Source organism: Monodelphis domestica, chromosome 4 (assembly GCF_027887165.1).
Source record: "Monodelphis domestica isolate mMonDom1 chromosome 4, mMonDom1.pri, whole genome shotgun sequence".
Taxonomy (NCBI): domain Eukaryota; kingdom Metazoa; phylum Chordata; class Mammalia; order Didelphimorphia; family Didelphidae; genus Monodelphis; species Monodelphis domestica.
Window position 1 is genome coordinate 426373754 of NC_077230.1, and position 22071 is coordinate 426395824.

General features: G+C 38.2%; 2 protein-coding genes across 2 annotated transcripts in view; both read right to left on the minus strand.

The window, feature by feature from the left end:
* The window catches only part of LOC103100369 (hemicentin-1-like), a 228503-nt gene extending 221220 nt beyond the window's left edge, over positions 1-7283 (minus strand). Inside the window, exons 1-2 of the mRNA XM_056826224.1 lie at positions 7229-7283; positions 6901-7152 (exon numbers count right to left, since the gene is read on the minus strand). Coding sequence (XP_056682202.1) covers positions 6901-7152; positions 7229-7283 — 307 coding nt within the window. The remainder of the gene's footprint in view (positions 1-6900; positions 7153-7228) is intronic.
* Positions 7284-7479: 196 nt separating this feature from the next.
* The window catches only part of LOC107650475 (carcinoembryonic antigen-related cell adhesion molecule 5-like), a 98911-nt gene continuing 84319 nt past the window's right edge, over positions 7480-22071 (minus strand). The window contains exons 11-13 of the mRNA XM_056825361.1: positions 21776-22051; positions 21154-21405; positions 7480-7807 (exon numbers count right to left, since the gene is read on the minus strand). Coding sequence (XP_056681339.1) covers positions 7524-7807; positions 21154-21405; positions 21776-22051 — 812 coding nt within the window. The 3' untranslated portion in view covers positions 7480-7523. The remainder of the gene's footprint in view (positions 7808-21153; positions 21406-21775; positions 22052-22071) is intronic.

A 22071-nucleotide genomic window follows, 5' to 3' on the forward strand; every position in this document is an offset into this window, starting at 1 on the left:
GTACTTTGTCTATTTTATTTGTTTTTTTTTCAATGTACCAGCTTCTAGTCTTATTTATTAAATCAATAGTTCTTTGGCTTTCAATTTTATTGATTTCTCCTTTGATTTTTAGGATCTCTAATTTAGTCTTCTTCTGAGGATTTTTAATTTGTTCACTTTCTAGTTTTTTAATTTGCATATCCAATTCATTGACCTCTGTCCTTCTTAATTTGTTGTATATAAACTCAAGGATATAAATTTCCCCCTGAGTACTGCTTTGGCTGCATCCCATAGGTTTTGAAAGGATGTCTCACCAATGTCTTTTTCTTCAATGAAGTTATTAATTGTTTCTATGATTTATTCTTTAACTAGCTGGTTTTGGAGAATCATATTGTATAATTTCCAAATAATTTTTGGTTTACTTCTCCATGTACCCTTACTAATTTTTATTTTCATTGCATTGTGGTCTGAGAAGTTTGCATTTATTATTTCTACCCTTTTGCATTTGTTTGCAATGTTTTTGTGCCCTAATACATAGTCAATTTTTGTGAATGTACCATGTGCTGCTGAAAATAAGGTGTATTCCTTTTTGTCCCTATTTATTTTTCTCCACATGTCTACTAACTCTATTTTTTCTAAGATTTCATTCGCTTCTATCACCTCTTTCTTATTTATTTTTTGGTTTGATTTATCTAGTACAGATAGAGGAAGGTTCAGGTCTCCCACTAATATACTTTTTCTATCTATTTCATCCTTGACCTCCTCTAGTTCCTCCTTTAGAAATTTGGATACTATGCCATTTGGTGCATACATGTTGAGTACAAATATTTCCTTGTTGTCTATACTGCCTTTTATCAGGATGTAATTACCTTCCCTATCTCTTTTAACTAGATTTATTTTTACTTTGGCTTTGTCAGATATCAGGATTGTGACTCCTGCCTTCTTTTTATCAGTTGATGCCCAATAGATTTGGATCCATCCTCTAACTTTCACGCTATGCGTATCTATCTTCCTCATGTGTGTTTCTTGCAGACAGCATATGTTAGGGTTTTGGATTCTAATCCACTCTGCTATCCACTTGCATTTTCTGGGTGAATTCATTCCATTCACATTCAGAGTTATGATTACTAGCTGTGTATTTCCCAGCATTTTAATTTCTACTCCTGGTCCTGTCTTTTCTTCTTTCACTATTTCCTTCTACACTAATGTTTATTTATAATCAGTCCCCATAGTTACCACTCTTATTTTACTTCCCTTTCTACCCCCTCCCTTTTTATCCCCCCTTATTTTCCCCTGTAATCTTTTTATAAATTTCCCCCCCACCCTCTCCCTCCCTTGTATTTCTTTCCCTCACCACCAGTCCATTTTTTACCCTTCTATTTCCATATAGGGCGCAAATCTATTCTCTGCCTCAATGAATTGGATTATTCTTCCCTCTTTAGGTCAGTTTCAAAGCACATAAGCGATGAGTAATTCCTATTGCCACCCTCTTTACCCTTCCAGTGTATCGATGTTCTCTCCCCTCCTGCCATGAGCTTCTTTGTGACATATAAATTTACCCCCATTTGTTTCTTTTCCTGTTTCTTTTAGTATTAACCTCTTATTTTTAGGTCTGGTTGTATACACACACACACACACGTATATGTATTCATGCATGCATATATCTATATACCTATTGTGTCTTGTCCTTTCATCCTATACAGTTTGTCACTGTTCCCGCTAAGTGTAATTCTACTAGCTGCCCAGGTGATAGCAACAGTTTTTAAGAGTTACCAATGACCTCTCTTTCTTATAGGGATACATATAATTTTAACTTATTGAGTCTCTTAAACATGTTTTTCTTCTTTTTTTGTTTTTCTTTTCCCCCTCTTTTTAAATTACCTTTTGATGATTCTCTTGAGTTCTATGCTTGGACATAAAATTTTCTGTTCAGGTCTGATCTTTTCTTTACAAATGCTTGGAATTCTTCTATTGTGTTGAATGACCATATTTTCTGCTGTAAGAATATAGTCAGTTTTGATGGGTATTTGATTCTTGGTTGTAGACCTAGTTCCAGAGTTCTTTGCTTTCCAGAATATCATATTCCATGCCTTTCAGTCCTTCAGTGTGGATGTAACCAGATCTTGTGTTATCCTCACTGTGTTTCCATTGTACCTGAATGGCATCATCTTGGCAGCTTGTAATATCTTTTCTTTAGTCTGATTGATAGTTTTTAAATTTGGCTATAACATTCCTGGGTGTTATCAGTTTGGGATTAAATACAGGAGGTGATCTGTGGATTCTTTCAATCTCCACTTTCCCCTCTTGTTCTAGGATATTGTGACAGTTTTCCTGAATAATTTCCTGTAGTATTATGTCCAGGCTTTTTCTTTTGTCATGGTCTTCTGGTAGACCAATGATTCTTAAATTATCTCTTCTCAAAAGATTTTCTAAATTGTCTGTTTTGTGAATGAGAGGCTTCATATTTTCCTCAATTTTTTCATTCTTTTTGTTTAGTTTTATAGTGTCCTGTTGCCTTGTGAGGTCACTTAATTCCAGTTGTTGTATTCTGATTCTTAAAGACTGAATTTCATCCCTGGCTTTTTGGTCCTCCTTTTCCTTCTGATCTGATTTTCTTTTAAGGTCTTCTTTCACCCTCTTTACCTTGTCTTTCTTCTCCTTTGTCCCATCTTTCATCTTCTTTGCCTCATCTTTCATCTCCTTTGCCTCATTTTCCAGCTGGTTGATTTTGGCTTTCAAGACACTATTTTCTCATTTTAGTTCAAGTGCCTCTGTTTCCAGATGACTTATCTTAATTTTTAAGTTATTTTCCCAGTTGTCTTCAGCTTCTTTTGATTTTGTTTTGAATTCTTCCACAGCCTGTATCCAATTCACTGGGATTTCTGATTTATCGTTTGCTGATCTCTCCCCCTCTGTTCCATTTGCTGAGTAGAAGCTGTCTATTGTAGTTTCTTTCTTCTTTATCTGTTGTTTGCTGAAATTCACCCCTTCTTTACTACCCATATTTGTCTGTGCTCTTACTCCTCTCATTTTTTTTGGTTTTGGGGGCTTCTGTCAGTCTCCCCACTTGGAGCTTTAATAGGAGATCTCTCAGTGTAGCCTCTGGTGGGGTTTGAGCTTCCCTGACCTCTGGAGGCTTTTGATTGCATTAAAGTCCAGCAGTCAATGAGGATGGATATGGAGCTTGGGTTTCCCTGAACTCTGGAGTCTTTTGATGAGATTAAGTTCAGCTTAGTTGGGCTGGGTGTGCTCTGAGTCCAAAACTTCCTGGAAGGCTGGAGCAAATATGGAGGATCTCCACCACTCTGACAAGGCTGCCAGGTCTATGCTCCCTCTCTAGCTCCTTCCCCGACATCTGTGTTGGACACTCTGAACTTGGCACAGCTCTGCTTGCAAGTTATGCCTTTCAGACCAGCACCTTTGACCACCCAGAAGTTCCCGCTGCCATTGGAATCTCAGCACTCTGGATGGGTGGGGGGATGGGTCCTGGGACCTTCCTTCAGTCTTCCCCTTAACCCTGAGTGTTCTCAGATTCTGGCTTTATGGGGGAGGGGGGCGTACCTTTTGAATTAAGTCCAGCAGGATGGTTCCTTGGCTCAGACTTGTTGTTAAGTTTGATTTTCAATCCCCTGGGAGCATTCAGTTTGTGATCCATTAGGAAGGGTATTCAGAGGTCTGAACTTCTGCTCCTTCGAGGACTCCATATTACATCCCCAACTTTTTTCTTGAGGATAACCTTGTGTGCTACATAAAATAAATGTTAATTATCCCTGCTTTGATAATGTTGCAGTCTTTCTTTCTTACAACTCTTTAGCAGCCCCCTATTGTGACTCAGTAGAAGTCCCAGGCAATTTTCTAATATGTAGTTCCCTCAATTGATCTTCAGAGACTCCAGACTCCTCACCAATCTGGCTGAAGATTCCCCAGTTCACGGTTGCCACTTGTAAATAGTCATCTAGAACCAAATACAATAATCCAAGTGCCATCTGATAGCACAGAAGGGCAGCTTTCTCCTTATTCTTGGAAATGGACATGCTTCTCTTAAGACTGCATTGGTGGTTGAGGTAGTTGTGTAGCTCAGTGCATTAAGAGCCAGGCCTAGAGATCAGAGGTTTTGGGATGAAATCTGACCTCAAAAAATTAAAAGATATATAACCCTAGGCCACTCATTTAACCTCCATTGCACAGTATGGATTCTAAGGCTAAAAGGGAAGGGTTAAAAAAAGTATGCATTATGCTTTTTCAACTACCCTGTTACCTTTCCGACTTATAATAAGTTTGTGGATCTCTCAATAATCCCCAACATCTCTTTATGCAATCCAAATTGGCATTAATAGTCTGTCTCCAATTTCCCCTTTTTTAAATCAACCATACTTCAACTCTTTTCTATGGCATAGGTACCGGTCACTGTCCCATCGAGGCCGATGCCTTTTGTGTTTTGGACTTTTTCTACTCAAGGATAGGACCTGATATCAATCCCCAATGACATTCATCTTATCACATTATGTCTACTGTGCCAGCATCCTAAACTACTTCTGCATCCTACCTGTTTCAACAATCCCTATCCTGCCAATTTTCTCATTATTTCTTTTTTTCTTTCCAGTTTCAAAATTATGCCTTCTGCTTGTCTGTAGAATTAGTAGAACATTAATGGTCATGATTTACAAAACTCTTTACAGATATTATTTCATTTGATCCAAGTCACTCATAGAAACATTGAACAGAACAGAATGAGTTCAAGAAAAGAAACTTGAGAAGATTTATCTGAACTGATACAGAATGAAGTGAGTAGAACCAAGAGATAATATATACAATACCAACATTGTTCTGAAGGCAAACAACTTGGAAACCCATGGGACCTCTCTCATTACTGCACTGACCAACCAGGACTGCAGAAGACCCATGATGAAATAAGTTACTCACTTTCTACAAAAAGCTATAGACTTCCTATGAAATCAGCTGCCTCTCTTCAGAAATGGGATGGACTGAGGGTGTAAGTTGCAACACATATTTTTTGAGCTCTGAAATTAGTTTTCCTTGATTGTCCATGCGGCATCATACATGTATTTTAATCTTGAAACAATTATTAATATGTAAATATTGCAACTTATGTGCTCATGTACCGGATTCATAGGCTTATTAGTCTTGATCATTGCATTTAATAGGTACTGTATTAATTCTGACTACTCTCCAAATCTACAGTCCAAAAATAAGAATTCCCGGGTAAGCTGCCATAGGGTCCTAGTTCACACCTTGTCTGACCAGATTCCATACCAGGTCACATGTTTGAATAAACCCCTCCTATTTGATCTTGTGGTAGTCAGTTGAACCAATGTTAAGTCTTGTGCCTTGTAAAATGATCATTAGCTACCTCCATTCCCCATTCCTTGATCCTCCAATAATAGATTGAGGACATATATAGTTCACTCTCTCTTTCTCTCTACCACCATCAGAGGAGCACACAGGCTGGATCCCAAGCTCTTGAAGCCTTGTCTCTGAGTCTCTCTTCCTTTGTTCTATTTCCTCTTTCTCTATATCCCCTTCACCCGTTTTCTCTCAGTTTCTAACTCTCCTTCTCAGGTGTCCACCTAGGAATATATAAATTTGTGGCTACAGGCAGGCGCAACTCATACCTGTCCCAAAGATTTTAGTTTTCATTACTGGTAGAAGGTAGAAGGGGGACAGAAAATAGATTTTAGTTAATTGGAAAAAAATAAATTAAGAAAAAGCTCTTTTCAACCACGGGTGTCAAATACATAGCCTGCAACATTCTCAGGTGCTGCATGAACCAGGGGAAAAGGTAATTGGAAAATAGTTAACAAAAGAAAATGACACAGAGATAATTATATGATCATTTAAAATGTGTGCTTTCATCATCCTCATGTACAGTTTGAGGCCAATAAAAAATCATTCCACCTCTGAAGTATATGCTGTTTATGTCTGACTTCCCCAAGGTCACTTCCCCACTTCACAATTCTATCTCTCCCCCCTGCTCTCCATTCAGAACATTCCTAGAGGCAGGGACAGGAAGTTGGGATACCCCTAAGGTTTGTAACAATAAAACTACATGAAATAAAAGGAAACTAAGGCCAGAGATGATCTCTCTATGGTCCTGCTGTACATTAATGTGATTATGAGAATGGAGGGTCTGTCATCTGTACATACGAAAGTCAGACCAGTGAATTAATTGGGCAGCAGGAATTCTACAGTGGATCCAGCTACTGAATGCTAAAGCCAATAGATCAGAACCAGGCTTCACAAGAGACATGCTTCCATGTGGCATTTAATGCCACAAAGAGGAAAATATATGTCCAATGGTGAATCTCTTTGTGTGAAAGGAGACAAAGTTTATATCTTCCTTTCCATCTCCAGAATTTCCCTACCAAGGGGAATCAAGGCCAGCCCCATTGCATGACCATAGCTTATACTCCAACCAAGACTAGAAATATTCCGTGGTTCCACAGCACCAAGGGAAAGGGATTGAAGGAAAGAGTATTGGGCAGTCATTGAACCTGCGGTCCTAGAATTTGGGAGATGAAGAAGGTTGTATATCACTAGGACAGAAGAGAATAATACAATATCAATAACAAGGATGATGAAGACAACTCACATGCTTTTTATACCTACCATATAAAAAAGGACCTTTACTCATAGAATGCTATTATATACAGAGAAAATGTAATTTATTTTTCCAGATAAAGAAACTGAGGCCTCAAAAGGAGGAGTCATTTACTACACAGAGAGTAGACAGGAAAGAAAGGATTCTATCCAAGTTTTATGATTCTGAGCTCAGGGCTCTTTCTACCACAATGCACTGTGCCATGGGACCAGGGGGGGGGGAGAGTCACTTTTGTCTATTTCTGTCATGCCAGGGAAAGAGAGAGCCCCACACAAAGTTGGGGGCCCAATCCAGATACTCACCATAGATTATAATATTCTTGGTTGCAGTATGCGTTAAACCAGTGAATGAGTTAGATGCAGTACAGGTATAAGTGCCAGCATCACTCAGGGATGCAATAATAGAAAATGTGGCTGAGTTGCTGACTGGTTGTCCATTGTGTAACCAAGTGAATTGTGCTGCAGGGTTAGAATCAGCAACACAGCTCAAGGTAATATTTGCCCCAGTAGGGTACTCATCAGGGGAATGTACAATTGTGGCGATATCTGGGCCATCTGGAAGAAAGAGAAGGATTCCATATTGAGATTATGGCAGAAATAAGGGGTCATCTCCTAGTCTATAACCCATCACCAAGAACCACTGTGTCTCCCTGATCCTCCTTTGAGCCAGGAAATTCACAACTCATCTTCTACTTTTCCAGTGTGGATCTGAACTTGGAAGATCTTAGGGCTTTCTCCAGTTCAGCACCCTGGATGGCCACCCTCCACCAGAACACATGACAAGGCCAATTTGGGCTCCCTAAAGATGAAAGGGGTTGGGTGCCTCAGAGCCTAGCTCTTTAGCTCTCTGAGGAGGGATGGAATTAGCCTGGCCTCTAGGAACACACCACCAAGCTATAAGCAGGCACCATATAGGAAGAACAAATTTACTCACAGGCAACATCCAGTGTGAATGGATCACTCCTATTGCGATAAAATGGGTTCTCGATTTCACACACATAGGGCCCTTTGTTATCTCTTCTTGTGAGACTGCGGAGAGTGAGTGTCCTCCTATCTGGCGACAGCTGTATCCTGCGACCAGCTGGGGCAACTCCGTTTATAAACCACTTGTAAGCGTGAATTTGACCTGTAGCATTGCAGGTCAATGAGAAGTCTTTGGTCTCCACTTCAGTATTGTTGGAGGTGAGAATGGTAGGTTTGGACAGTGGCGCTGTGCAGAGAATAGACAGAAAATGACTGTGTTGGTTCTTTTTCTTACCTTATAACCAAATAAGTGGTTTGGAAGTGGCCTGTTTAAGACATTGGCAAGGCAGGAGGCCAGAGACCAAAAACCTGTGATTTCAATGGCAAGGACACCCCTTTCTCTGGTGCAGATCACAACTCCTCCAGGCCATAGGAAAAGTTCAGCTTCAGTTCCTGTGGCTGACAAAGTCATTCACATGGAGCCCAAGCCCCGGGTGCTCAGTCTTTCTGGGCTGAGGCAAGTAGGACTGGGGATGACAGACCCCACACAGAAAAATCTGGGGAGATTTAATTGCATCTATCCAGGAATTCACTGAAGCACTATCACTATTAGAACAACTTGAAGAAGAACCTGAAAAGATTCAAGTTGTAACTTCTATGTGTGACATACCCACAGATATACCACAAGGGGTGTTGGCAAAATATCAAAATGATATGGGTTAAATTAAATCTATTACTCCTGTTAGGATTGAGGTCAGGGAAGGAATACCATCTAAGATACCACAATACAAATTGAGTAGAGAAGCGAGAGAAGAGATAACACCTATCATAAATAGTTTGCTTGAGCAAGGTATATTGAGACCTATGGTATCTGAATACAATTACCCAATATTAGCTATTAAAAAGAATAAGCTAAATGAAGATGGAACTCCTGCCTGGAGATTTGTGATGGATTTAAGGGCTGTGAATAATTTTATATGAAAAAAAAAACACACTATAACACCATCTCCAGACAATATCACAACTCAAATACCTGCAGAGTCTAGGTGGTACACAGTGTTGGACCTGAGCAACGCTTGCTTCACTATACTGTTGCACCTTGATTCTCAAAATATTTTTGCTTTCCAATGGAGACAAACCCAGCTGTGCTATGCAAGATTAGTGCAAGGATGTTGCGAGTCTGCTTCAATATTTTGTCAACTGTTGCAGAGAGATCTAGCTACCATAACTTTCAAACATAGCAGATTGATACACTATGTGGATGATTTGTTCCTAGCATCTCCTGACCCTAAAACATGTTTGGAAGATTCAAAGAAATTATTGATAGAACCTTATAAGAGGGGACATAAAGTTTCTAAAAAGAAGATTCAATGGGTCCTACCAACAGTTGAATATTTAGGATTAGTCCTGGAGGGGGACACCAGGAAAATATCTAATAAAAGGAGGGCAGACATAAAGAAGCTAGGCACCCCTAGAACTAAGAAAGAACTTAAGAGCTTTTCTGGCGGTTGCTGGTTTTTCAAGGCAGTACATAGTAGGATATTCTCATATTTCCAAGTGCTTGATTGATATGACAAAGAAAGATATTAAAGAACCATTGCAATTAAATAAAGAACATTTACATGCTTTGTCACAGTTGAGAGGAGCTATTTTATCAGTTCCAATTTTGGGAATACTTGATTATATGAAAGAATTCCACTTGTATGTCCATGAAGCAAAAGGTGTTGCTTCTGGAATATTAGCACAGTATTTTGGATTAAATCTGAGGGCTATTGCATTTTACAGTCCTATCCTTGACACGGTTGCACAAGGAATGGTTCATTGCCTCAGGAGCTTAGTAGCTACAGCTCTAATGGTCAAGAAGTCATATGATATAGTACTAGGATGTAAATTGCATGTGTATTCCGCACATCAAATTGAAAAACTGTTATGGTCGCAGAATATGCATTCATTCACCGATGCAAGAATATCCCAGTATGAAGTCATTTTGTTAGGCAATTATAACATCACAATTCATAGATATGCACCATCGAACCCAGAAACTCTGATCCCTGATTTGCCAATGGATGGAGTATTGCATGATTGGGATCAGATAGTGGAACTCATGCATAGGCCAAATGAATGCCTTAAAGATACACCTCTTATGGATCCAGAAATAGAGTTATACATGGATGAATCCTCTTATGTTCGTGATGGGAGAAAATTCACAGGGGCAGCAGTTGTTGACAATGACAAAACTCTTTGGCATGCATCACTGCCAAGCCATGTCGGCGCTTAGGGAGGATCATGGCCCTAGAATTAGCTAGAGGGAAAAGAGCTAATATTTTTCTGGATTCACAATATGCTTTCTCCACGGTGCATTGGTCATCATACATATGGTAAAACAGAGGGCATAAAACTTCAGCTGGGAAACCAATTGCATATCGCAATCTGATAGATCATATCATAAGTGCTGTAGACTTTCCTAAAGTGGTGGCCATAATCCATTTTAAGGCACACACTCATGGGAAGGACAGAATACCCCTAGGGAATGACTGAGCAGGCACAACATCAAAGTACACTGCTAGGTTCGATCCTCACCATGTGCTGAATTTCTCTCTGATCAAAAGGCATGATCTCACTGAAGCCTAGGATGGAGAAGAGATGCAGTCATGGAAAGAGCAGCTAGGTACTAAACTAATCAAGGGTGTCTGGATTGCTCAAGGGGGTAAACCTATTCTCCCTAAAAAGTTATATCAACATCTATACACTGTAAGTCATGCAGAAGGACATTATGGAGTGCAAGGGATTCTGGATACCATAAAGAGATATTGGACAGCACCAGGAATTACAAAAAATACCATTAGAACTTGTCAGGCATGTGAAACATGCAAGAGATATAATCAAGGACATTTTAAGAGTGCTGCATTGGGAAGCAGACCACTCAGCTATATGCTTTTTCAGTGTATTCAAATTGATTATATCAATATGCCTAGAGACAAGGGATACAAATATGCATTGGTGATTATGGATAAATTGACTAGATGGGTTGAGGCATGTCTATCCAAGAAAAGTGACACTGCTACGGTAGTGAGATTTCTATTAAAGGAGATTATACCTAGACATGGCATTCCTAATACCATAGATTCGGACAAGGGGTCTCACTTTACTTCCCAGATTCTAAAAGTAATCTACAAGAATTTAGGGATTAAGTGCAATTACCATTCAGTATATCGACCCCAAGGTTCCAGGGAGGTCAAGCGTATGAACAAAGAACTGAAAACATAAATAGGCAAACTGTTCAGAAACACATTTAAAATGGACAGATGTTTTGCCTCTTGATTTGTTCAATATTAGAACCAGGCTTAGGACTGACCTGCATTATATCACCTTTTGAAATGCTACATGGTCAGCCACTTTGGCATGGTAGGACAGTAAGACCACCTTACTTGTCCATCTTAAGAGGGGAATGTGTTCTTCATGAATACTTAAAACAGATACAACGTAGGATTGAAGAACTAAGGAAACTGGGTTTGCTTGGGCAAAGAATACCACTAGATTTTTCATTGCATGAGATAAAACCAGGTGATAAGCTATATGTCAAGAACCTTAATAGAGAATCTCCTACAGAATCAAGATGGATCAGACCAACTAAGGTCATAATGACAATCCCAACATCTATAAAGGTTGATCAAAGAGATCCATAGTTCCATACTTCACATGTGAAATTGCATCACACCCATAATGTTGATTAGCTCTGGGAATATAATCAATAAGCAATGACCGTCCCTACTGACAACACATGAAAGGACATGACTACTTGCCACCAGAATACAGAGAAGAGAGTCCTATATATGTTAACATGATTAAGTGATAGCACCCCTGGAGCAAATGCAGCCAGTGTTGCAGCCAAAAGAATAGCATTAGAAGCCTTAGAAAAAGTCTCGATATATTTCTATACAAAGTCTCTGCCAAGAACTAAGTACAGTAAACATTCAATAAATCTTCTAGTGAAAAGTGAAACAACAAGAATTATCAAACTTGAAATCACTATTTTTAACAAAATCCTGAGAACCTATGCATAATGGTCACACCCATCTGTGAAAAAACATATGTAGACCTTACTTGCTTTTCACGAAGATATACATATGCAAAGCTTACCTCCATGCACGAAGAGAATACATGTAAATCTTACCTGCAGACATAAAGATTGATAAATTCTGACAAACATTCATGAAGATTTCAACTTACTTCCATGCAAATATACTTTTCACTCTTATTTGCACACACATAAAAATGTCACATGCATACATGTTTGTGGTTTGTTCGTGTGTTCTGGGTTCCTGATTGATTATTCCAGTGGATCCTGATTTGAAGACCACATCTTCAATCAAGACTGGAAGATGGCAACTGGCATGCAGACCAGACAGAGGACCAGAGAGTAAGAAAGATTTTATGCAAACATCGTTAAAGGACATGGTAGGACTTTGGAACTTTGGAATTTTGGAACTTTTGATCATGAGGGTATGTAAGAATGCATAATACATGTTACCTCACATATATGCACATATATGCACACATCCTACATAGAATACACTTTAGTAAGATATCTCATAGAATGGGTGAGTACATAACATGCATAGTGGCATAACAAAAGACACATTGATACAAATTTCTGTGGAAAATTCAAAGATTTCTTTTCTGCATGAGTTTGCACAGAAATATAGTATGATGTACATATGTCAATGTGTATGGATCCTATGTACACATGTAAATTACTATTGACTAATGAGCTAACTTTATTTGAGTAATTTATTAATATTCTAACTACTAACATTAGTGACAGCCTAGTGAATTTGTTTAAGTCTTAGGAAAGTAGACATAGAAGTTCTGAAGTATAGAATTTACATTGCATTATGATTGTAGGTTAGCATTTGTTAATGATAGTAAACTTTTCTTAGTGACTGTATAGACATTAGGAATTAGGACATTTGCATATTCTTAATGTTAGTGAAATTGTTGGATTGATTTGACAAATGTTACAGGATTTGTTATGTGAAACTATATTCATGTAAATCCCTTACCTAAACCATTTTCCTATACGATTCTTAGCTTAACATCTATGTAGATAGAATAGTTAAGTTAGGATTTTTTTATCTGGGAGTGGCTAAGGGAATACTTAAGATAGCACAGGGTGAAGAATAGATAGATAGAATTAATAAGTGTAAGTATCATTGAAAAATGCAAGTTGATTTTTTTGGAGAATAAAAGGGGGGATTGTGGAAGAGGCATGAAGAAAGAGAGGATTTGCAGGACAAGCCAAGCATGCAGATCAAACTGGGGACATGATCTGCAAAATCAAGGTGAAGATTCCAAAAGGAATGTTCCCAGGAGGAGGCAGTTGGGAGCCTGGACAGAGGAGAGAAACTGGGACTTTGGGGTTCTCTCTGGGAGTGACAGACCAAGAGAGATATCTCTTCTCTGGATTCCTGATCAAGAGAGCCTGGCTTTTCCTGACTTAGGCAGAGAGAAAGACCTTTGTGGTTTTTTGAAAGAGTCTGGACTTGAATTACTCAAGCAGAGATTATCTGACTGGAGAAGGAAGATTTAACAGTTATCTTCCATCTCTCTGGCTGTCTCTGTGTCACAATTGTGACTAGACTGACATTTCCTAAACCCTTCTTAATTCTCCTTGTAGGTTAGGGACAAACTTCATCCCTCTCACCTCAATCCACATTCTGTTTGTTACCAATAAACCCTTTACCTGAGAAAAGAAGAGTAAAGAATATTTCTCTGAAATCGCATAGTTCCCCTGGGTTACTTAGAAGGTGGCTGACTAAGACCAGGGGAGGGGAAAGGGTAGCAGGAGGGCTTCAGGTGGAAGACTTGGAGGTGAAGGGTGGAGAGTAGAAAATAGTTTGATTTATTAGCCTTTAGTGATCTTTAGGCAGCTCCAGAGTAATCCCCTCTAGCAGTATCTATCTCTCTAGCCTTATCTCTCATCTATCTCCATTATAACTAGGCAACCTCAGGTGTCCCCTAGTAGCAGCTCTCTAGTCACAAGCCAGAATATCCAGTTACCACAACCAGAAATATTTACACAGATTATCTCTTATATTACGAAATGGACTGGTGGGGAGGGAAGCAGTATAAGTGATGGAGAGGGTTGGGAGGTAGTTTTAAAAGACTTCAAAAATAAGGAGGGAAATAAGAAGGGATGGGGTAGAAAGGGTAGTGAAATAAGGGTGGAAACTAGGAGGGCTGATTAAAAGTAGATTATAGAAGGAAATAGTGAACGAAGAAAATGCAGAACTACAAGTAGAAAGCAAAATGTTGGGAAATACATATCTGGTAATCATAACTCTGAATGTGAATGGAATGAACAAATCCATAAAACACAAGCAAATAGTAGAGTGGATTAGAATCCAAAACCCTACCATATGCTGTCTACAAGAAACACACATGAGGAAGATAGATACGCATAGGGTGAAAGTAAGAGGATGGAGCCAAATCTATTGGGCATCAACTGATAAAGAGAAGGCAGGAGTCGCAATCATGATATCTGACAAAGCCAAAGCAAAAATAAATCTAGTTAAAAGAGATAGGGAAGGTAATTACATCCAGATGAAAGGCAGTATAGACAACGAGGAAATATCAGTACTCAACATATATGCACCAAATGGCATAGTATCCAAATTTCTAAAGGAGAAATTAGTGGAGCTCAAGGATGAAATAGATAGGAAAACTATACTAGTGGGAGACCTGAACCTTCCTCTATCTGAACTAGATAAATCAAAACAAAAAATAAATGAGAAAGAGGTAAGAAAAGTGAATGAAATCCTAGAAAAATTATAGTTAGTTGATATATGGAGAAAAATAAATGGGGGCAAAAAGGAATACACATTCTTTTCAGCAGCACATGATACATTCACAAAAATTGACTATGTATTAGGGCACAAAAACATTGCAAACAAGTACAAAAGAGCAGAAATAATAAATGCAACCTTCTCAGATCACAATGCAATGAAAATAATAATTAGTAAGGGTACATGGAGAGGTAAATCAAAAATTAATTGGAAATTAAACAATACGAGTCTCCAAAACTGGTTAGTCAAAGAACAAATCATAGAAACAATTAATTTCATTGATGAAAATGACAATGATGAGACATCCTTTCAAAACCTATGGGATGCAGCCAAAGCAGTACTCAGGGGGAAATTTATATCCTTGATTTCATATATTAACAAATTAGGGAGGGCAGAGGTCAATGAATTGGGCATGCAAATTAAAAAAACTAGAAAGTGAACAAATTAAAAATCCTCAGATGAAGACTAAATTAGAGATCCTAAAAATCAAAGGAGAAATTAGTAAAATTGAAAGTCAAAGAACTGATGATTTAATAAATAAGACTAGAAGCTGATACTTTGAAAAAACAAAATACACAAAGTACTAGACCATCTAATTTAAAAAATTGACAGCATCCAAGATGAAAAGGGAGACCTCACCTCTAATGAAGAGGAAATTAAGGCAATCATTAAAAGAATCATTATGCCGAATTATATGGCAGCAAATGTGGCAATCTAGGTGGTATGGATGAATACTTAGAAAAATATAAATTACCTAGACTAACAGAGGAAGAAATTGGTTACCTAGACAACCCCACATCAGAAAAATATTGAACAAGCCATCAAATAATTTCCTAAGTAAAATCCCCAGGTCCAGAAGGATTCACAAATGAATTCTATCAAACATTCAAAAAACAACGTATCCCAATATTATACAAACTATTTGGCAGAATAAGCAAAGAAGGAGTTCTACCAAATTCATTTTACGACACAAATATGGTACTGATCCCAAAACCAGGCAGGTCAAAAACAGAGAAAGAAACATATAGATGAATCTCGCTAATGAATATAGATGCAAAACTCTTAAATAGGATACTAGCAAAAATACTCCATCCAGTCATCACAAGGGTTATTCACTATGACCAGGTAGGATTCATACCAGGAATGCAAGAATGGTTCAATATTAGGAAAATATGAATCTTAAAACTGCTCAGACTCTACCTTGGAACATTTGGTTAAGGCTATTCCCCATTTAAAAATGGAGGTACTTGATCAGGAATGTACTGGGAATTTTAACATTACTCCACCCATACTTAGGCATACTTTAGGGGAAGATAAAGTTGTAAAACTCCTTACTGGAACAATGAAAAAGTCCCTAATTCATACTTACAGTGAGTCCAAAACCTTAAGCTAGGTCTATTTTTAGATCTAATACAAAAAGGTACTAAGTTCCTATAAAGGTTAAATTAATCAGTAAAAGGTCAAGCAACTTACAAAAGGAAAGCATAACAAAAGAGGTGTGAAGTTTTAGTCTACTCAGAGAAGGTGATAACAAAAGAATATGTGAATTAAGAATGGTAAGTCCTGTGGAAAGCATCTACTGTGATTAGTAGATGTGAAAATTTAGGGGAGCTGACATAAGAGAAATTTTTCTTTAAAAGGAGATGGTTCTCTCAACTTAGGAGTTAGTTGGATCTCAGACTTGTTGGAGTAGCTGGGTCTCTGAACTTAGTTGGAATCTTGCTTGGAACAAAATCTTGTGGTGAGTGGATAAAAGACTGACTTAGTTTTCTCTCTTAAAGAGAAAGGCCTAGGCCATTTGGCCTAGGCCCTAGGCCTTTTCCTACTATTTCCTCTTACTCTGTCTCTCCTTTCCCTTAATTCCTTCATTCATTTTAATTAAAATCTCTATAAAACCCAATTGACTTGGGTATTTCATATTTGTGGTTTTTCCCATGGCAACAACTTATTTTTGATATAAAATCAAGACACTAAAATTATTTCTACAGTTTTGGCAATTCACAGTCTTGAACCCACATTTTCATGGTAACAAAAACCATCCACATAACTGACCATGTTAACAAGCAAACCAATAAAAATCACATGGTTATCTCAAAAGATGCAGAAAAAGCCTTTGATAAAATACAGCACCCATTTCTATTGAAAACACTAGAAAGTATAGGATAGAAGGGCCTTTCCTAAAAATAAAAAAACAGTATAGATCTAAAATCATCAGCAACATCATCTGCAATGGAGATAAACTAGAAGCATTCCCAATAAGATCAGGAGTGAAACATGGATGCCCATTATCACTTCTATTATTTAACATTATACTAGAAACACTAACAGTAGCAATTAGAGAAGAAAAAGAAATTGAAGGTATTAAAATAGGCAATGAGGAGACCAAGCTATCACTCTTTGCAGATGATATGATGGTCTACCTTAAGTATCCTAGAGAATCAACCAAAAAGCTAGTGGAAATAATCAACAACTTTACCAAAGTTGCAGGATACAAAATAAACCGACATAAGTCATCAACATTTCTCTATATATCTCCAACACATCTCAGCAGCAAGAATTAGAAAGAGAAATACCATTTAAAATCACCTTAGACAATATAAAATACTTAGGAATCTATCTTCTGAGATAAACACAGGAACTTTATGAACACAACTAAAACACACTCTCCACACAATTAAAAATAGATCTAAACAATTGGAAAATCATTGGTTGCTCATGGGTAGGATAAGCTAACATAATCAAAATGACAATCCTGCCCAAATTAATTTACTTATTTAGTTCCATACCCCAAAAAAAATTTTAATGAGTTAGGAAAAAAAACATAAAATTCATTTGGAAGAACAAAAGATCAAAGATATCCAGGGAAATCATGAAAAAAAAATGCAAAGAAAGGAGCACTTGCAGTCGTAGATCTAAAACTATATTATAAAGCAGGGGTCATCAAAACAAGTTGGTACTGGCTAAGAGACAGAAAGTAGGATCAATGGAATAGACTAGGGGTAAATGACCTCAGCAAGACAGTCTATGTTAAGTCTTAAGGTCCCAGTTTTGGGGACCAAAACCCACTATTTGATAAAAACTGCTGGCAAAATTGGAAGACTGTATGGGAGAGATTAGGTTTAGATCAACATCTCACACTCTACACCAAGGTAAACTCAGAATGGGTGAATGACCTGAATATAAAGAAGGAAACTATAAGTAAATTAGGTGCACACAGAATAGTATATTTGTCAGATTTTTGGGAAAGGAAAGACTTTAAAACCAAGTAAGAGCTAGAAAAAATCACAAAATGTAAAATCAATAATTTTGATTACATCAAGTTAAAAAGTTTTTGTACAAACAAAACTTATGCATCCAAAATTATAATGGAAGCAACAAATTGGGAAAAAATCTTCATATCAAAAACCTCTGACAAAGGACTAATTACTCAAATTTATAAAGAGCTAAATCAATTGTACAAAAAATCAAGTCATTCTCCAATTGATAAATGGGCAAGGAACATGAGTAAGCATCTTCCATATGAAGAAATCAAAACTATTATTAAGCACATGAAAAAGTTTTCTATATCACTTACAACAGAGAAATGCAAATCAAAACAACTCTGAGTTATCAACTCACACCTAGCAGATTGGCTCATATGACATCAAAGCAAAGTAATGAATGCTGGTGGGGGTGTGGCAAAGTTGGGGCATTAATGCATTGCTGATGGAGTTGTGAATTGATCCAACCATTCTAGAGGGCAATTTGGAACTATGTCCAAAGGGCATTAAAGAACAGTCAGCAGTGATTCTGAACAACTTGGAGGAATCTACGAGAAAAAAAAACTATCCACATTCAGAGGAAACACTATGGGAGTAAAAACACCCAAGAAAAACAACTGCTTGAATACATGGGATGAAGGGATATGGTTGGGGATGTAGACTCTAAATTAACATCCTTGTGCAAACAACAACATGGAAATAGGTTCTGATCAAGGACACAAGTAAGACCCAATGAAATTGCACATCAGCTGTGGGAAGGGTAGGTAGAGGGGAGGGAGGGAAATAAAGAGATTATTGTAACCAAAAAAAATTAAATTAATAAAAAAAGAAACGATAAACAAGGGGCAGCTGGGTAGCTCAGTGCATTGAGAACTAGGACTAGAGATGGGAGGTCCTGGGTTCAAATCTGAAAGAACTATACACAGTAACAGCAATATTGTACAAGGATCATCTGTGAAAACTTGGCTACTCTCAGTAATGTAATAATCTGGGACAATCCTGAAAGATTTATGACAGGGAATGTTATCCACTTCCAGAGAAAAAAACTATTGGAGTTTCCTTTCATATTAGTATATTTGTGGTTTTATTTTGGAATTTGGTTACGTATAAATGTGCTCTTACTACAATGTCCCAAATGGAGTGTTTTGTACAACAATAAAAATACAAAAGAAAAATTAAGGAAAAAAGAATTAGTAGAACATTAATGGTCATGATTTACCAAGCTCTTTACAGATATTATTCCATTTGATCCCAAGTCACTCAAAGAAACACTGAACAGAATGAGTTCAAAAACAGAAACTTCAGATTTCTCTGAATTAATGCAGAATGAAGTGAGTAGAACCAAGAGGGTGATTTATACAATAACTACAGTGTTCCGAAGTCAAAGAACTTTGAAAAACTTGGGACCTCTGATCAATGCAGTGGCTAACAAGGATTGCAGAAAACCCATGATAATGGGTTACTCACTTTCTACAAAAACCTACAGACTTCCTATGAAATCAGCTGCCTCACTTCAGAAATGGGATGCAGTCAGGGTGTATGTTGCAACAGATATTTTTTGAGCATCAGAATTTGTTTTCCTTGATTGTACATGTGGCATCATAGGTGTATTTTAATCTTGAAACAATTATTAATATATCAATAGTGCAACCTATATTCTTATATACCAGATTCATGGGCAAGTAGTTCTTGATCATTGTATTTAATAGGTACTGGATTAATTCTGACCACTCTCCAAATCTACAGTCCAAAACTCAGAAGAATTCCTGGGTAGGCTGCCACAGGGTCCTAGTTCCCACCTTGTCAGGCCAGATTCCATACCAGGTCACATGTTTGAATTATCTCCTCCTCCTTGATCTAATGGTTGTCAGTTGAGCCAATGTTAACTCTTATGACATGTTACATGATCATTAGCTACCTCCCATTCCCCATTCCTTGATCCTCCAATAAAAGATTGAGGAAATATGTAGTTTACTCTTTCTCTCTCTCTACTAGAATCAGAGGAGCACACATTAAGGCTTTTTAAGCCCTGTCTCTGAGTATTTCTTCTTTTATTATATTCCCTCTTTCTCTATATCCCCTTCACCCATTTTCCCTCAGTTCCTAACTCTCTTTCTCAGGTGTCCACCTAGGAATAGATTAATTCATGGCTACAGGCAGGCACAACTCATACCTGTCCCAAAGATTTTAGTTTTCATTAGTGGTAGAATGTAGAAGGGGGACAGAAAATAGATTTTAGTTAATTGGAAAAAAAATAAATTAAGAAAAAGCTCTTTTCAACCACAGGTGTCAAATACATAGCCTGCAACATTCCCAGGTGCTGCATGAACCAGGGGAAAAGGTAATTGGAAAATAGTTAACAAAAGAAAATGACAAACAGATAATTATATGATAATTTAAAATGTGAGCTTTAGGCATTCTCATCTACAGATTGAGGCGAATAAAAAATCATCCCTCCTCTAAAGTATATGCTGTTGGTGTCTGTCTTCCCCAAGGTCACTTCCCCACTTCACAATTCTATCTCTCCCCGCTGCTCTCCATTCAGAACATCCCCATAGTCTAGGAGAGGAAGTTGGGATACCCCTAAGGTTTGTAACAATAAAATTGCATGAAATAAAAGGAAACTAAGGCCAGAGATGATCTCTCTATGAACCTGCTGCCCATTAGTGTGATTATGAGACTGAAGGTTTTGTCATCGATACATAGGAAAGTCAGACCAGTGAATTAATTGGGCATCAGGAATTCTACTGTGGATCCAGTTACTGGAGGCTAAAGCCAATCATCCCTTTACATGGATAAGAATCAGGTTTAATAGCAGCCATACTTTCATGTGACTTTTTATGCCACAAAGAGGAAAAATATAGGTGCAATGGTGAATCTCTGTGTGTGAAAGGAGACAAAGTTTACATCCTCCTTTCCATCTCCAGAATATCCCTGCCAAACAGGATCAAGGCCAGCCCTGTTGCATGACCAGAGCTTATACTCCAACCAAGAATTAAAAACATTCTGTGGGTCCATAGCACCAAGGGAAAGGGATGGAAGGAAAGATTATGGAGCAGTCATTGAACCTGCAGTCCTAGAAGTTGGGAGAAAAAGAAGGTTGTATGCTACTAGGACAGCAGAGAATAATACAATATCAATAACAAGGATGATGATGACAATTCACATGTTTTTGTGCCTAACATGTAAAAAGTACTTTCCCCACATAAAATCCTATTATATACAGAGCAAATATTATTCACTTTTCCAGATGAAGAAGCTGAGGATGTGAAAGGAGGAGACACACTTACCACACAGATAATAGACAGAGGAGGAATGATTAAATCCAAGTTTCATGATTCTGAGTTCATGGTTCCTTCTACCACAATGCAATGTGCCATGGGACCACGGAGGCAGAATGTCACTTATGTCTATTTCTCTCCATGTCTATTTCTGCCAGGGAAAGAGAGAGCCCAACACAAAGTTGGGGACCCAATCAAGCTACTCACCATAGATCATAAGAGTCTTGTTTGCAGTGCGCGTCAAGCCAGTAAATGAGTTAGTTGCAATACAGGTATAGTTTCCGATATGATTCAGGGATGTAATAATAGAAAATGAGGCAGAGTTGCTGACAGATTGTCCATTCTGTAACCAAGTGAATTGTGCTGGTGGGTTAGAATCAGCAACACAGCTCAAGGTAACATTTATCCCCGTTGCGAACTGATCGCTTATATGGTCAATTGTGGCAATATCAGGGCCATCTGGGGGAAAAAGAAGGATTCCATATTTAGATTATGGCAGAAAAGAAGGGCATCTCCTAGTCTGTAACCCATCACCAGGGACCACTGTGATGCTCCTTTGAGCTGGGAAATTCACAGCTCCTCCTCTACTTTTACAGTTTGGATCTGAACTTGGAAGATCTTAGGGCTTTCTCCAGTTCAGCACCCTGGATGGCCACCCTCCACCAGAACACATGACAAGGCCAATCTGGGCTCCCTAAAGATGAAGGGGTTTGGGAACCTCAGAGCCTAGCTCTTTAGTTCTCAGAGAAGGGACTGAATTAGCCTGGCCTCTGGGAACACACCACCAGGCTATAAGCATGCAACATATAGGAAGAAGCAATATACTTACAGGCAACATCCAGTGTGAATGGATCACTCCTATTGTTATAAATAGGATTCCGGATTTCACACTCATATGGCCCTTTGTTATCTCTTCTTGTGAGCCTGCTGAGAGTGAGTGTCCTCTTATCTGGCGACAGCTGTATCCTGCTACCAGCTGGGGCAACTCTGTTTATGAACCACTGGTAAGCGTGAATTTGGCCTGTAGCCTGGCATGTCAATGAGAAGTCCTTGGTCTCCACTGCAGTGATGTTGGAGGTGACAATGGTAGGTTTGGACAGTGGCGCTGTGCAGAGAATAGACAGA